Source organism: Haemaphysalis longicornis, unplaced genomic scaffold, assembly GCF_048455015.1.
Source record: "Haemaphysalis longicornis isolate Haplotype H1 unplaced genomic scaffold, Haemaphysalis longicornis Haplotype H1 scaffold_8, whole genome shotgun sequence".
Lineage (NCBI taxonomy): Eukaryota > Metazoa > Arthropoda > Arachnida > Ixodida > Ixodidae > Haemaphysalis > Haemaphysalis longicornis.
The window spans coordinates 66,407,837-66,424,649 of NW_027526445.1; the positions used below are offsets into that span (position 1 = coordinate 66,407,837).

Sequence of the window (16,813 nt, forward strand, 5' to 3'; positions counted from 1 at the left end):
TGCATTGAGTACTGAGTGAAATGAACGACTTCTGAGTGTTCTATTTTCTGTGGACTACCCAGCACCTGTAGGTATATGTGTCTCGGTGGGCATTCGTGGAAAATGTGCCGCGTAGTGTGGTTGTCGAGCGAATGACGCAAGCGTGAGCCAGAGTGTTGGAATGCGTGTGCTGTGTGTTTCGATCGGCGTTTGTGAACAACAGTTTACTGGCGGCGAAGTAGCGTAGATAGTAGCCCTTTCTGTAATCAATGGGATGAATAAACCCCTTGGTTTTGCTTTCCTTGTTTGCCTGTGTTTAAGCCTTTTGTGAATGAAAACTGGCGACGTGTTTGCAATCGCAACTTTGCACTCCCCCTATATCAACTGCTTAAATCAACCGCTGAATCAACCGCTTAAAATTCCTTGCCGATCTTCGAAACCACAAACTTCGCATTGACCCATCAATATATCTGACCTGTCTTTCTTCCCGGCCCACCAGGCAATACCACCCCTTTAAATTTACCCAATTGTTCGCTCGCACAAACACTCATAAATACTCATTTTTCCCGCGAACAATATCCGATTAGAACAGTCTTCCTGCCTCTGTGTTCACTTCGTCTAATCTGCATGCATCAATTGATCAGCTTTCTCACATGTAGAAATTTTCTTGCCGTTTGCCATTTTTATTGGTAGAGATTGTATAATTACATTTTGCCTGATATATGTTTTTATGTTTCCACTCCTGCTTGGGCCTAATTCTGGCCTGCCGTATTGTCTAAATAAATAAATAAATCGCTGAAGTGTTAATAGAGCATATAAGCACATAACCTAAGTGCCACAGAAGTTCTAGAGATCCGCAAGGCTATATGCTGGCATGGCCGCGTGTTAATATGTTCTGAGGCCGCTGCTGTCGCTGTGTTTCAAGTAGTGGTGATTCTCTTCTGGCTGCAGCCCATGCAAAAATATCGTATGGTAGGCTATTGAAAATCCTTCTTACGGTTGTATTTAGCAATTTTGCCCAATTATCTTTAGACGTTTCTATTGCTGTCTTTAGCCAATCCTATAGATATTCCTATGGGTGTCTTTACCTTTTTTCTATAGCCATAGCGATATCGAAAGAAGACCTAAAGAAAGCTATAGAACCGGCTATAGAAGAAGCTAAAGACACCCATAGAAATGTCGATACGAATAGCTAAAGACAACCATAGAACCGGCTATAGAAGACGTTAAAGACACCCATAGGAATAGCGATACGAATAGCTAAAGACAACCATAAAACCGGCTATAGAAGAAGCTAAAGACACCCATAGGAATGTCGATACGAATATCTAAAGACACCCATAGGAATGGCCGTACGATTCGCTAAAGACACCCATAGAAACGTCTAAATAATATTGGGCCAAATAGCTAAAGCCGACCATAAAAAGGATTTTCTATAGCCGACCATAGAATATTTTTGTATGGGTTACGTCCTCAAGCCAACGTTGACCACCTAATTTCGACAATGTTTCTGAGGTCCAGGGGATTGCCTTGTTCCTTTACCATTTGAACACGACGAAACGAGAAATGTTTACAATACTCTAGGGGCCTGAGCGGCCGCGCACACCAGACAGCAAGACCGCTGCTCGCGGCCCGCGGGCAATGTCCCTTCAGAAGTGAGAATTTCAGATTTAAATACCGTGTTAGCCCCGCCACCGGCACGGCGTCGCTCAGGCTCGCGTCTTCATCTGGCGAGAACGACCATTTCGTAGTCTTATTTTCACGCGAAAGTTCCATGAAATAAACACGCTCTTACCTGCACCCGCGCTGAGTAGTCCTAGTTGCCAAGGCTTGACCCGGTCACCCGGACACAAACACAACAAGGATAGAGCTACGGCTACGGTAGAGAACAGCGGCTTCCGGCGTAGACAATAGCACAAGGTCCGATCGATCGTATAAGAACTGCAGTAAGTACCCTGGATCTTTCACGGCCAATACAGTTCGAACTGGGCGCGGTAACTCTTTACCCAGCGCATAGCAACAGCCGCGCACTACAACGGAAGACAGAAAGCCAGGGCGGGTTGCTTAAACACACGAAGGGAATCTTCTATCTTTTGCCGCTTTCATAATCCTTTCAGAAGCACGTGAGTACAACGTCGTGGATTACTGACTTTGCTAACTGCGTACCGGCGCTATTCCAAAACGAGATTGAAAACATGATGGCTGGCTGAAGCCCTAGGAAACCAGCACATGCAAAGTCTGCCTCGCCATGTATAAAACCTGTAGTCTGTGTTTTTTTAACAAGATTACCTCACGAAAAGATTCTTTTTACGATTACTTCACAGACTCAAGACTTAAAAACTGCGTATTTGAGGAAAATATTGATAAATGCTTCTCCAATGGGCTCTTGCGTTTACAACAACTGTGACGTTACAAACCGTAGTACCCAAACGCGTACGTAGGGTCTTCCCCAATTTTCACGTTTCCGGGGTTTTCTTTCCTAATACTGGTATTTGCGAGAATGGCGTATTTAGATTCTTCGCACCGCCAACTTCTTTTTAAACTTTAAAGTCCCTTTAATGTTTCTGTTCAGATCCGTGAGAGCATCGCAATTACAAAAATTGCGGAAATTCAGGTAATCTTCTACTAATGCTCTGCATTCTTGCACCGCTTGTTACAATGTGTGCTCCTTACAGTCGCATTTGGCTATTGCTAGCTAGATACGTTGAGGTATCTTATTGCTTTACAGTGTTTGATTTCTTCGAACCAAGAAATGAGTTTTGTCAATATAGCACTTTGTTTCTTTCCCCAAATGATGTTACTTTTTTCATGATAGAAATGATGCAAATTTATTATGCAAATAGTTCTCCGCAGACGCAAGACCAGTGCTGAGTTGCTCCGTTGGTCCTTTTTACTCGAACTTCTAACGTTTTCATGCGGGCTTTTGTGTTTACTCTTCTGAATTCAGTATAGAATAAATGCATATGGGATTCTACCATATCATGTTTTGAAGTTTCTATATTTTCAATTTCGAATCTGTGATTTCTTGTTTTTCAAAGTCGGTTTTGACGAAATATTTTGATTTCCGCCGTACGGGGCATTACTAGGCATTACAGGGTTTATTAATTCCGCTCTTTCTATTTGCATTTTCTATATTTATTTTCGGTCATTTTTATTTACTCCGCTTTTAAACAACGTGTGTAAGGTGCGTACTTTTGATTTATTGAACTCATTTTTATGAAAACTTCATTGTTTTATGTTTGTCTTATTTTTTTATAGTTGTATTCTACCAATGTCGCTATGTGCGATAATATGAGTATGGAACGTGTTAATTCCTTCGGTTATTCATTTTTGTGGAAATGCCGGGGTTTCACAGCTTGATCATTTTCAATGTTTTATTTGTATTTCCAGCGCCCTTCTACGAACTGTTTTAGATAAGTCTTCGGTGCACAACTTGATTTCGTATCATCAAGATTTCAAATTTTCTATGTTTAATGTTTCCGTTTTTTTGGTTTTTCAAAGTATTGTTTGACATACTATTTTTGTTTACGCTATTGTCACGATTATAATGCGCAACTTCGGGGAGTTCTGAATGTTTGTGCGAATGAAATACATTAAAAAGTCCTGGCGTGATAAGTGTTACTTGGCGAAGAATGCTAAGTACTAAAAAACAGTCGCGCTGCGAGTCCCTAGATTCGCACGAAAGTTTGCGCAAAAGCTCGGGCTCGTCATAGCAGTACGCTATCCGGCGCCCTTTCCGACGCGTCTGGAACTTGTCTGCCCTGAGTCGCAGTTTAAACTCAAACGTGCAGATACGGCACATGTCAGTGACAAGCACGAGGGCCGTTTATCTTGTCGTGCGTCTCGCGATATTGCTGATGCGCTTGGTGGCGTGATGCCTACGCTGTCGATAGCAAACTGCACCCTGTTGTTTTTTCTTCCGACATCACACCCTTCAACGTAATCTTTAGTTTTCTCTTGCATGTCGTGTAGGAGCCATTACATGACGTCTAACTAGCCTTGACAGATACGAAAAATCCTAGTGTCCGGCTTTCTGAGATGACCGCGAAGAACTCTTCATTTCGGCATTTCCGCGGTTCCGCTTCCACCGTATTGCATTGGAGACAGAGATTGTCGGCATGACATAAAATATAGGACGTTCCTTGTTCACCAACTAGGCAGCTTTAAGACCCCTGGTAGTGCTGCAGTGACATGTGTGGCCTGATGAACATTTTTGTTGCCCTAAATGTTGATATATCTCAGAGGTTCGAACCGCCTTGGCCTGTTTTTCACTCGCGCCTGCGATAGACGAGATTAAAAATAACGAATTCATTCGTAATCCCAATATTGTGTTTCCTTGTATTTAACAAATATTATCCCATTTTGTCATAAATACTTATATTTTGCTTTTCTCGTGGTGCTTTCATATTCATGACAGCTTTTTTTTAGGCGGAGTGTCGCAAATATACCACGAAGCTCAAAAGCAAGGCGCCGTTTCTGTTATTTGGCTCCTAGAATTCAGCTATATACGAGACCCCAAATTCTGGTCACGGGACCAATAAGCTCATTACCTGAGCTTGTTTTCTTAGATCGGTTATCAGGTACGATAATCGAGGACGCTTAAGATTGCGTTGAGGCAGCCATCCCCGTTTCTTCGTGCCACAAAGACTTCACGTTTGTTGGGCCAGCTCAAGCCAATACACCGGCATCTTAGTTAAGAAAACTGTGTGCGTCTGGGGCGTCTTCTCTCTCTATGGTGTAAAGAGTGTAACTAGTAAAAGTGTGAAAGGAACTGAAATAGGCAGTGAGAGCGGCAAACAAAAAAGAAGGCAGTCATAACGGTGCGTGAAACTACAACGGGAGAGCAAAAATCAAGCCACCGAGGCGTCAAAATGTGTCAAGTTTGATAGCTAGGCCTGAAACGTTGCGGGTAGTCTAGCGTCGGCCAACCTAATGTACAGCCTCCACTGCTTATTTTATGTCTCCTCTGGTCCTTCCGCATCATTGTGCCGCAGTCTGAGCATAAATTGTAATTTGTCCTTCGTCCATTTGCCATAGCTAAGTTTGGAGTGATGAACTCTACGGCGTCGTAAACGGCAAGTTAGCGCTGATGTACTATTGAAGAGCCCACCTAACTGGCATGCAACACCCACGTAGGATACTCTTAGGTCAAGGACTAATGACGTTTTGTTGTAAATTTCTGCGCTGCAACACTTGAACTCTGTTTTCAATACTATCGCTGAAAATGGTGACAATTTGTTCACCCCCAACGTAAAAAAATAAGAAAGTGCTTTGCATATGGGACACTTTTTTTTTTTTCATTATTACTTCTCACTGCAATCAATATGCAGAGACAAGCGAGGTGGAGCTGTTACTTCGCTGTAACACGCTTCTCCTTACGTGCACTGGAGAAGAAGAAATACCGCTTCATCAAAGAAGGCCGACAATTTTATTTTTGGCGAAGAACCACCCCTGAATATTTTCAGTGAATGAACAAAACATCCTGGGACATATAAGCAACATGTCTTTATAGAAAAGCTAGCATAAAGGTTGGGGTGAATCCGTAGATGCTATTTTATACCAAGTGGGAATTTCAGCAAACCTAGGACACGAGTGTTCGGAGTTCTTCTTCCGGCGGAATACTCAAAGCAGAAAACTCTTCCTTAGCTTGGCGCAAAATTTCGGGGTCAGTAAACAGGTCAAGTACAGTTAACGCCAGGATCTTTGCCGCCCTTAACGTAGGAGCCTGCGACTCAGCTGCCCCTGCCCAGTCGGTGAACTCCCTGGTGTGGTTCATTGGCCCTCTAGCAGCCGCTGTATCTCCCAAGCCGAACATTGGGTGCACGGTGGGAATGCGGTGCGACACGTTGCCGCAATCAGTCGATGCGCCCGAAGGTGGCATGTTCTGTACGAAGTCGTCCACGAAGGAAACGCCTGCAGTAAAGAAAGATGCAGAAAAACTTGCAGCCGTTCCTTGTAAGCCTCTGCTTATGACCAGAAGGGGCGGAAGTACTCGCCCCAAGTTTGTAATAAGCTTTTATTTTAAAGGAAATGACAAAAAACAATATTCATTCACCAGCTGTGTGTGCATAAATAAGCAAAATGTTCATGCTCAATTCGAAGAGCCATTATCGCGGTCTGAGCCATTTTTTCGAGCGCGCAGAATTTCGGCACTGATTATTTTTTCTTTTTCATACGTCACATCTGAACGTTGAGTGTGACATTAGCTAACATTACAATTAAATGGTTTTAATATTACAGAACACAAATGCTGGACGAAAATTAGCGAAGTAAACTTGATGAGGGAGACGCTCTGAATATTCCACAGTGCAATGTGAAATCTTTATTCCAAAACATAGCTATCCCAGGACCATTTTTTCGAAACGCAATGATACCCACCTAGTGAATGGGCGTGCTTGCGGTAAGTCTTGGCAATGGTGGCATTGTGAATAACGTGCATGTACGTCCCCATCGTCTCGATGGTAACCGTGCATCCAGTTGCCTCAGCAGCGCCGCGGAAGCAGGCTTCGACTTTTCCCAACGCCTCTATGAGCTCCTCGGTGGATGGCGACCGCACAAAGAAGCGCATCTCAGTCGCCTCAGGAATGATGTTGGGATACTTACCACCTTCGGTAATCACGCCTGTGAAAGACAAAGTGATATTATGCACATCTTAACCACGAGTTTTGTACTACTGCGTTTCACAGTTTTTAAAGTATTCTTTTCATTAAAATTTATAATTAGGTGCCATGACGCGCACCCATTTGGAACGCTCGTGTGACTTTTTGTGAAGCGCATTCATCTCCAACAGTTTTTTTTTGCTGTACCTGCGGAAGTTTACTGTAATGCGTAGGTGTACCTTCTTATGGGTGCAGAATTGCTATGCTTCTGCTATGCTTCTGACTTGCTTCTATACCTGTCTATGCGTGTTCCTGGCAACCTTTATCAAAATGTGTCGATTCATTTCCAGAAAAATTATGTGCGTTTTGTTATGATTATGTGCAATTGAAGCGTTGTCTTGAGGGTGTCTTCTCGAACTAGCAACCATCTGTGATGTCATCACTTGCAACACTTACTGCTGCTATGGCGGCATGGTTAATTGTCGGGTTTCTGGGGGCGTAATTTGGTGTACCTTGGGTTGAAACTTAGGGCATCGGCCAAATTTGATCACTCCGGACAGTAATGCCTTAGAGGTCTTTCTTTAGAGGGCGTTTTTGCGTAATACGGAACTACTGGCATGGGGGAACGCTTGGCGTAATGGTGTCAGCGGAGAATTAGTGCATGCTTGGGTGGTGGACGAAAGTGTTAACCTGATCGGGATGGGTGCCCGTGTGCGTAATCCGTTTCCTTGCGCATTTCTATAATCGCTTTTTGAGGAGGTCGTCGGGAATAACGGTTGATCTCTTGAGCCGTACCGAGAGAGCCCATAACCAAATAACCACCTGCTGTGGACGGAGGTACAGAACTTCCAATTGTTGTTTGGCCTTTGGAAAAGTAGAAAAATGTTGACCTACCAGCGGCGCGCAATGAAAAAACATTGTGCACCAGCGCGCGTGCTATCTCTCATGTGGCACGTAGTAATTTCTGAGAAATTCTTTTAATTAGAGGAAGCACCTTCGGACATGAAGTCTTTATTAATTTAACCATTCGGTGGCGCCTCTTTTTTTCGTAATACGTATGCCGTATGGGAAATAAATGGGGAGCCAGCCAGTATCTCATCATTTATAGATTGGCCACCACATCTCGACTGCACACGAAATCTAGATTGCTCAGATCCGCATATGAAAACGTGTTGCGTCTTGCGAAAGATACTCTGCTTTCCCGTAGACAGGTGATATTAATGCAATTCGTTAAAGGCCTTTTCTAGGTCCTTTACAACACCGGATGGGGTTTTCTGTACATTCGCTTTTGGCCAGGTTAAAATGTCGTCGGTATACATGCTAAATTGAATGCTTTGTACATTCTGTATATTGTTCGACAGTGAGCTCACCACAATAAAAGCATTGGCGAAAAAATGCCTTTTTGCGGTACTTCGGTATGGTTCACGAATGTGTTAGTATTTGGCTTCGCATATGGGAGCTACACAGTGCTGCTCTGCAAAACCCGTTTTACGATGTTGATCATCCGTTTTCTCGGGCTAAGGTTTCCCCAGCTCCTTTATCATGAACTCATGCGACATGGTGTTAAATGGTTGTGCGGGTTCACCGCTACAGTAATACTCGTCACCATTGGCGTGCTTCCTCGCTGTCTTTCAAGTAGTCATCGCATAAGTTAATGGCCGTCGTGAGAATAGAGATTGCGTGGAGAGTGCGCGAGAGTGCAAATCTCGCTAGTGCTACGTTCAACCTACCGGTACCCAACGCCCCACACTATATGCCTTTACCGCACAACGTCCAAAACCTCCCGGGAATCGGCTACTATACTCGGTTACAACTCAAGAACGGCACCACCTCATGTTGTGTATCACTCCGCCAAAGCGCCGGACCCCGTGACGTCAGTGCGCGCGCGTTTTGAAGGGGGTTTGCTATGAATGCGTGATATCGTCTGCCTTCTCTTACGCAGTTTGTTTGACGTCACTGTTGTCGTTTATAAGCATACTAAGTCCAAAAAATCACGGGAACGGCTCACGCCATGTTCAAAATATTCCCAGTGACGCCCTACTTGCGCCGCGCGGATAAACATCTGGCTACGGTGATAAGGCACAGCGGCAACTTCCGGTGCCGTTCTTAAGGTGTCACCGAGTATAGCGCCTTGCCCAGTCTCCCTGTCTAGGCTTTCTGTACCGGGAGCGTTCGCGGCTATTGTAGGTTTCTCCGAATGCATGAAATTATTCAGCACACCTCCCTGTGGTAAAGGACTGCGCAACAGAAAGTTCTCGAATATATATTCCGCTGGTGCACCGTTGGGTAATTATTTCCGGTAGGACGAGGAGTGTCACTAGCACCTTTGCGCAGTATGAATGGCACGAAAATGTAGCTTTACCTATATTCTAAGGTGGGAGAACCTACTCAATGCGATAACTCAATGCAATCCCGCCGTTCATTTAAAGTAGTACAAAGCAAACAAAAAATGAGGCTGTTTAAATACTAACACGAAATTTTGTGCGGATGGTCTTGGCATGTGTGCTGCAGCCTTTGTTCTTACAAGACGTCCACCAAAATTATATTTCATGTTATGGCTGGGCTTGTGCAGGATTTGTAATTGTCGTCAATCTTGTTTCGTCGTACAGGCTACGTATTTGCCGGGAGAATTTGGATATGACTGGAATATTAAATAGCATATGACTGGTGGTTGAATGAGGGCAGGTCATTTTTACACTCCCCTTCGCTAAAGCTTTTCACTAAACCCTCAAAACAGAAACAGGCACGTCCCGGGACATCGTCATGCGAAAGCCTAACGGATAAAGGTTCAGGGAAGGAGTTGATAGTATACATATAAAAACAATGCGTGCGTACCATGAATCCTTGAAGACGGTTTCATTTGTTGTCGGAGAAGGCCGATGTTGTTGTAAGCTGCTACGGCAGCGTCAAGAGCATTCAGACCTTCCCAAGGGAAAGATCCAGCGTGTGCGGGCTTGCCCTTGAAGCGCACCGCCAACTGCGGCCGATAAAATAAAGGAATACATTACGGCGGGTACAATTAATACTAAACATTCCTCTCAAATATATCAAAGATGACCAGCTGCTGGAGGCGTTTGGAGGAGAATCAACCGTACGAGCCGGGAGATATGCTAGCATTCTCGGCTGACAGCGAGTTAGGAGTTCATAAAAATGGTAGGTTCTTGTTACGCAGGAGTTCTTTCCCACACACCAAATTGACAATTCGTGCAGAGCGGGGGACAATGAGTCACTCGAAAAAGAAATGTTGCCCTCTGTTCATTGCTATTTACTCTCCCGCTCCCAATTTACTGCGGAACACATACTATCCTTTTCACGTATACTCACGTTTTCTTTATTGAAGCATGGCGCTGAGTACAAATCATACATACTCCAATTTCCCATAAAAACTTCCACAAAATGTACCTAATGCTCCGTAAAATACCCTAAATAGTGATAAACGTAACAAGAAACCTACGCGCGCGCCATCATATTGAATTTTTAGGTGGTTTCCTTGAGTCAACATATGGACATACGGACAAATATGGCACGTGTTTAAACAGCTTCCCAAATAAAGAAGTAACAATCGAGTTCTACAAGATTGTTCCCACTTAATGTTTGGAAGACTGCTTCGTCATTAGTAGAAAATTCGGCTACAAAGTTTTTTTTTTTCTGTGGGACCAGCCTTTGACCCTCACAGGGCAATGCCGAAATTCTTTAAGGTTATTTATCGTGCAGACATTTTATACGTTCCAGCAAAATTTTGGAACGGAAAAGTTCAGAAATGTATTTCCACCCCGTAACGGGGCGTTGCAAAAATTGGCTGCTGTTCCTTAGCCGTCAGAAATAGAATATTTGGCAAGGCACAGAAACGCCGCCGTTTCTTTGCCTTGAACATTCCCTACAACTCATGACAACCCTACAAGGCATGAGAATGGCATCAGAAAAACATGACCGTTGCTGATTTCACCACGTCACAGAGATCGAATGGCGATAACCCTTTTGTCAAAAATCTAAAAACTGCTTTCCCCTTAGCTTTTCATGCAGCAGGTGTATGTGCTTCGTCGGCGCAGGGTTGCCATTACAGCAGAAAGCGGTCACTACGAAGGATAATACTGAGAGCTGAGCGTTCTTCGTAGCTCATCTGAAAATAATTCCGCTTCACCACCCGAGCATATGTCAGGTGAGCGGTGTTGAGCGTTAATTTTGTCATGGCGAAGCATCGAAGGTTTGAATTTCGATTTTCGGTCTAAGTCAACTTGGAAGCGAGTTCCGTGTGTGTGTCTGTGTGTGTGTGTGTGTGTGTGTGTGTGTGTGCCCGTGGGTGCGTGCGTGCGTGTGCGTGGGTGTTTGGGTGTGTTTGTGTGAGTGTGGGAGTGTGTGTGTGTGTGAGAGTGCGTGCGTTCGCGTGTGCGTGAGTGCGTGTGTGCATGTATGTGCGTGTGCGTGTGCGTGTGCATGTGCGTGCGTGTGCGTGTGTGTTTAATGTGTGTGTGTGTTTGTGTTGCGTGTTTGTGGGCGTGTGTTTGCGTATGTGTGAGTGTTTGTGGGCATGTGTGTGTGCGTGTGTGTGTGTGCACACGCGTGCCTCTGTGTATGTGCGTGCGTGTGTGGTGTGTGTGTGAGTGAGTTTGTGTGCGGTGTGTGTCCGTTTGCTTGCGTGTGCGCGTGCTGGTATGCATGCCTGCACGAGTGTCTGTGTGTGTAGGGGGGTGTCAGAAACGCAACGGCCATCCGCTTACCGGCGGGTTGAGGCCTAGAAGGACACAGCGAGATCTCTCTTATTGTGACCCATTGTCATTTTTCCTCTTTTTAAACGCACAGCTTGGCCCACCTTCGTAACACTTTTATTACACAAATGCAAACCTCTAAGATTGAACAATGCCTTGACGCCCATTATTTTTTATCCAAACAAGATTTTAAATATTCTTTATATCTTAAAATGAGATAGATGGGCCATAATGTAAATTTTATAATATTTTACTACCAGGAAAGCGAAGCGGAAGGCAAGGATTTTTTTATTTCAAATTGGACGCGCGTCCATTCGAGTCGCTGCAAATCTGCTGGAAGTAATCTGTTACCCCTGCCATGTTACCGAGTCTCCTGTGTCACCCGCGCTACTCTCACTTTCCCCGTCTAAGCCCGTCCCCCGCAAAAAACATTTGAGGCGTTCAATTTTATTGCATTTTCAGTGCTGCGTCTACTGCTCGGACTGTGGGGACATAGTGCTTGTGTCAAGAGCGCGAGCCTGGGTCGCCATAAAATTCAAGCTCTCATTTTCATTTTGTGTTTATTACTTTCTTCTAAAACCTTTTCTTTCTATAAATTGGTATTGCGAAATTTGACCACGTAGCGACCCGTAATTTATACAACACTAAACACATTCATTGCATGTTATTCAAAAGAGTATTTTCGCGCACAGAAATGGGACATATTCCTAGATTTATAGGACTGAAAATCTTTGTCCTATATGAACGTCTAATTCCTTGTTTACTTTATTACTTTATTACTTTAACACAAACAAATTTTTTTTTATTCAGTAACCAATGAAATAATATCACCTTAGCATATAGTGAAGCTAGTTCGTGCGGATGAATTCAACCACAACGGAAACCGAAAGAGCCGAAGATGGAGGAAACAAACTCGCGTTCACTGTCAAAACTCGCTAATGCAAGGCTGCGATATTTGCTCTGCGTGCATCTATATCAGGGTACCCTTTATTTTACGGCCATTGGAGGAAATCAGAAACGTGGTCTAAAACAACCCACTCCGTGGGATTAACCAGGTGGGGATACCATTTCTTAAAACACAGAAAACCATCTGAGACCGCCAGCACTTATCAAAGTAACAAAATGAATTCTACAGCACATTTTGTGGCAATATTGCCGTATATTTTTTCTGACATAGTACACCTTTCTTATTCAAAGTAGCCGACTAATATCTTGTAAATTTCCGGATATAGCCTCTTTGTCGCTGCAAAAATTCCTGAAATTTCTTTAGCACTAAGCGCACTCGGCACTCTAACTTCAAAAGAAAATGCTGAAAGCATAATGAATCCCTCCGCGTACACACCCGGGCACGTGCGCTCTTAGCGCACGGAATCGGTCAGGAAACACAATTTTTAACTCTGAAATGTACCATCAAATTGTAATAAAATGGCTGATTTGTGCTCAATGAAGGGCACATAGCCCAAAAACACATTCACTGTGTTTGTCAAAGCGAGTAGGGAGAGGAATGCTATGGTACCCGCCGCGGTGGCTCAGTGGCTAAGGCGTTGCGCTGCTGAGCACGAGGTCGCGGGTTCTATTCCCAGCCGCGGCGGCCGCTTTTCTGATGGAGGCGAAAAGCAAAAACGCCCGTGTGTACGAGATTTCGGCGCACGATAAAGATCCCCAGTTGGTCAAAATTAATCCGGAGCCCTCCACTACGGCGCGCCTCATCGCCTGCGTTGCGTCGGCGCGTTAAACCCCACAATCAATCAATCAATCAAGGAATGCTATGGTGAAGAGGTTAAAGAGAGTAGCGGAGGTCTAGTCCGTCGTACAATCGTCTGACGAAGTATTTGAAGCGAATCAATGAAGGAAGAAACGAAGCAAGCATGATAAGACATTTCTGGTTCTTCGTGGTAAAGCAAACGCCCACCGTTTCCCTTTTTTTCCAAGGACGATAAGGCACTGGAACGTTCTTTCGTGCGACGTGGTAAATGCGTCATCCTTTGATTCTTTTTTGGCGACGCTCGGCTCTAATCCGTGAACACAGAACTCAATCGGCATGTCTTATTTGAAACCCGACAACTGCTGCACTCTGGTTTCGTACATATGAGTGTCGTTGGGCCGTTCAACAATATGAATTCAGACGTGTTGTTGTTTGTCTCTGGTTTTTTTTTCTACGTTTGGATTTCTCCTGATTATGTATGTCTTGTGTTTACGCCATTGAGAGAAGTTCTGGCCTATATATGACGTTATTGCCTTTTTTGTTCTACATAACCTGCAACTAGTGTCCTATTCTTTTTTCCAGTGTGCACTTTGTAATTTACATGCCCAATCATACTGTTACAAACTTGTTCCTCGCACATTACAGAATTCTGTAAAATTTGTTTTTTTTTTCTTGTCGCTGTTCTTTGAATACTCTGCATATTAGTGTTATGTGTCTAATTTATCTCTTGTTCCTCTTCGGTGCTCGCACTTTGCAAAATGCATTATTTCACTGCTTCGTACGCTACTGAATTGGCAGCCAAAAGGCTGCTGGCATTATTGACCAAATAAATAAATAAATAAATGAGGCAGGTGGCCCATTTTAACTACAGAGGACGGAATTGGGCACAAGCGTTCAAGCGGGGTGTGTGCGCCGGCATAACACGCCCCTCCTTCAGCGTGTGTAGTTATAGTGAAGTGATTCCCCTCAAGTGAATAGCGGAAGCACTGCACTACAGATATCGCCAAACTGAGTTGGACGTCACCTTCCTTCAACGAAATGCAGAAACAGGACAATATAGGAGAGAATAAGATAGCCTACAGAAAAAGAGATTCTTGCAATAGAAACTGTGTAACAAACAAAAAGTAAGAGAGCTTCGCCTAGTGCTTGGAGTTGCAGCGAAAAAAAAAACACATCAGAACGCTGGTCTGGCATTGGGCTGTGCCTGGTAAATGACTCTCGACAGGTGAGCTGAAGCTACACGGAAACTCGTTGTGAAAGGCGATAGACGCGGCGATGTTTGGCTTTTCTTTGGAAATTAACCGGCAGTATTGTGCACTAAACGCATGAATTCAAACTGCGTTGATTACGAATGCTTGCAAATGTTTCATATAGAGCACTTTTTATGTTGGCGAATGTGCAATAGATCTAGCGTTACAGACAGTCTGACCGTTTTCCTTAAGAGGCCGTATAGAAGAGCTTGAGGCATCGACAACGGCTGACGATTACGATGGTTCCTAAGGCGAAGTAGGAGCGCAGCGCGAACTTCCCTTTTCGGCAACAGCGCATAACTGCGGCGTCTCGTTAAATATCGAGTTATCACCAACGCACGAGAGCGTGCGCTATCCTGTGGCGTAGTCTCGTAGCGACTCGCCACCTGGCAGCATACATCGGGCCGCCTAGGTATAACGCTTTACCCCTCACACACTCGAATTACATTCATCCACCCATTTCCTGCCCATTCTATGTACGACGGCCTCTTCGTTCGTCCGGTAATCTAGTAGTACGTCACCGCCATAGGGCATACCTCTCGCCTCCTCGGTTTACCGCCCGCCTCCTCTCCTGACACTTTCACCACACTTTCATTCGTTGCTTTCCTGCTCGATCTATCGCGTATATTTTAGGTGTCCTCTGGATGCGCCGGTTGTGCAAAAGCTGACGCCATGGGCCAAATTGAAATCACCAGAGCGGGCGTTTAAATGCTGCGCCATAAAAAAATCATGACACAGAACATTTAGCCCGTGTATGTTAGCAATATGTCAGATGTCACCCAAAATCCAAAATCTTCACTATTAATCGGGTACCGCTCTCGCTACGAGGCGGCTGACATTAAAGTGTCGCTTAAAAGGAGACACCAAACAAAGCAACAAAAACCGCCTTATGGCTCATGGTGGTTGGAAAGCCAGAACGCTTGCAAGCTGGGCTAGCCGAAGTTGTCGAGACACTGAGGGTCGAGCCCACTTGGACCATTCGATGGAGAATAACCTACAGATACCTCATCGAGATTCGCATTTCTGTAAGGTTAATTTGCTCACCACGTATTAAACAACTACGCTAGAATTATTCGGGGGCCAAACCGCTGCATCAATAATGGAATTTCCGCAGTGTTTGCACGAGAAACGGCAACGAGGAAAACGTACTGCGATGCCCTAAGTCTAATCTTATACCTTTCATTTCCTTCTGTCCCTTTCAGAATATTTTCCAGCACATAAACTAGCTGGCAGAGCTAAGTCTAAAGGGCAGGTAATTGTTAAACTAATAACTTCTGGAATTAATTCGTACAAGTCACAAAAGTGTGCGAAAGGTTAAAAGCAGTTTGAAATGGTATGGCTGTCAAAACGGAGTTATCAGTGTATTTACGTTGGTTTAACAATCTGGTGTCATGAACTATAGGCACCGCCTCAATCACACTTTTGTTTCGGGGACGGGGGGGGGGGGGCAGGAAATGTCGGAGGGGGGAGGGGCGCCTTCTGTCCGTGTTTGCAATTCATTAGTACATCATGGGGGCTGTGTGGCAAAAGTGCCACATGAGTTGTTTTCGTTCTTTCTACTTTTTCTATGTAGAATACATGCTGAAATTTTATGTCAAATTGGCACCAACCCTGTTTGAACAAGGGCAGCAAATTATTATCTGAGTAGTATATTTTTTGTATTCAGAATTCGTTTGAAACTGCCTGGTTAAAAGAATTTAAATGTCACAATTGGTATCGAGCTTTTGGGATGACTATGGTTATCAAATTCATTTTCTTTTTTTTTCCTTTGGGGTAAAATTACTACCTTCTTAGATCAGCGCAATCTGTATTTTTTGTACTGTGATATATGAACTGCTGCTGTGGTTTTTGGATACAAATGCACATCACTGTTTAAAAGGCGCGCATATCTCGATTTCTCGTTTCAGTTCACCGTTCGGTAGAATGTGTTGTAAAGGTGATGGTTAGTGCTGTGAGCAGAACACATACGGAATGGCAAACACGCAAGCACGCACTCATGCAAACGCGCACTAGAAGAGCAATAACGCCAGGCTCATGCACCAAGTGGTTCATCCCAGCATCCGAATGAATATAATGTACAGCCAATATTCTCAGATAAACTGTGTCAGTAATTTCATTCTCTTGTTGTGTACATGCAACTTGATTGCCAAACCCAAGAAATAAATTATTGCCCCGAAAACTACACTACGCAACCTCGGGCGCTCTTTGCGGGGTGACGAGTTTTGACCTTGAAAGATAGAGGTATACCACAACCCCTTGCGCAAGCACCCGGAGCCGAACAGCGATCCGATGGCGGGGACAGATAGGCGGCAGGAGAGCCATAACCTCACTATTCGATGAAATCAGCGCGAACCTAAAGTGGACAGCAAGTACCGCCGCTGGTCTAAAAACTGAACTTGAATATCAAGAAGGCTGAATATAAACACTTAACAGCACACAATAAAAAGCAGTAGGCATTAGCAAAAGAAGTTTATAAAAACCATAGTAATAGGGTAACAAGATAGATAATGGCAGCAATCAAGGTCCTCGCAGACATGCAATCTCTTTGGGATTAAGACACACCTTTGCATGGCT

At 44.3% G+C, this 16,813-nt stretch overlaps 1 protein-coding gene across 1 annotated transcript in view; it reads right to left on the reverse strand.

Moving 5' to 3' along the window:
• Positions 1-5,377: 5,377 nt before the first annotated feature.
• Positions 5,378-16,813, reverse strand: part of LOC144150136 (peptidase M20 domain-containing protein 2-like) — a 36,696-nt gene continuing 25,260 nt past the window's right edge. The window contains exons 6-8 of the mRNA XM_077681968.1: positions 9,414-9,555; positions 6,358-6,600; positions 5,378-5,892 (exon numbers count right to left, since the gene is read on the reverse strand). Coding sequence (XP_077538094.1) covers positions 5,561-5,892; positions 6,358-6,600; positions 9,414-9,555 — 717 coding nt within the window. The 3' untranslated portion in view covers positions 5,378-5,560. The remainder of the gene's footprint in view (positions 5,893-6,357; positions 6,601-9,413; positions 9,556-16,813) is intronic.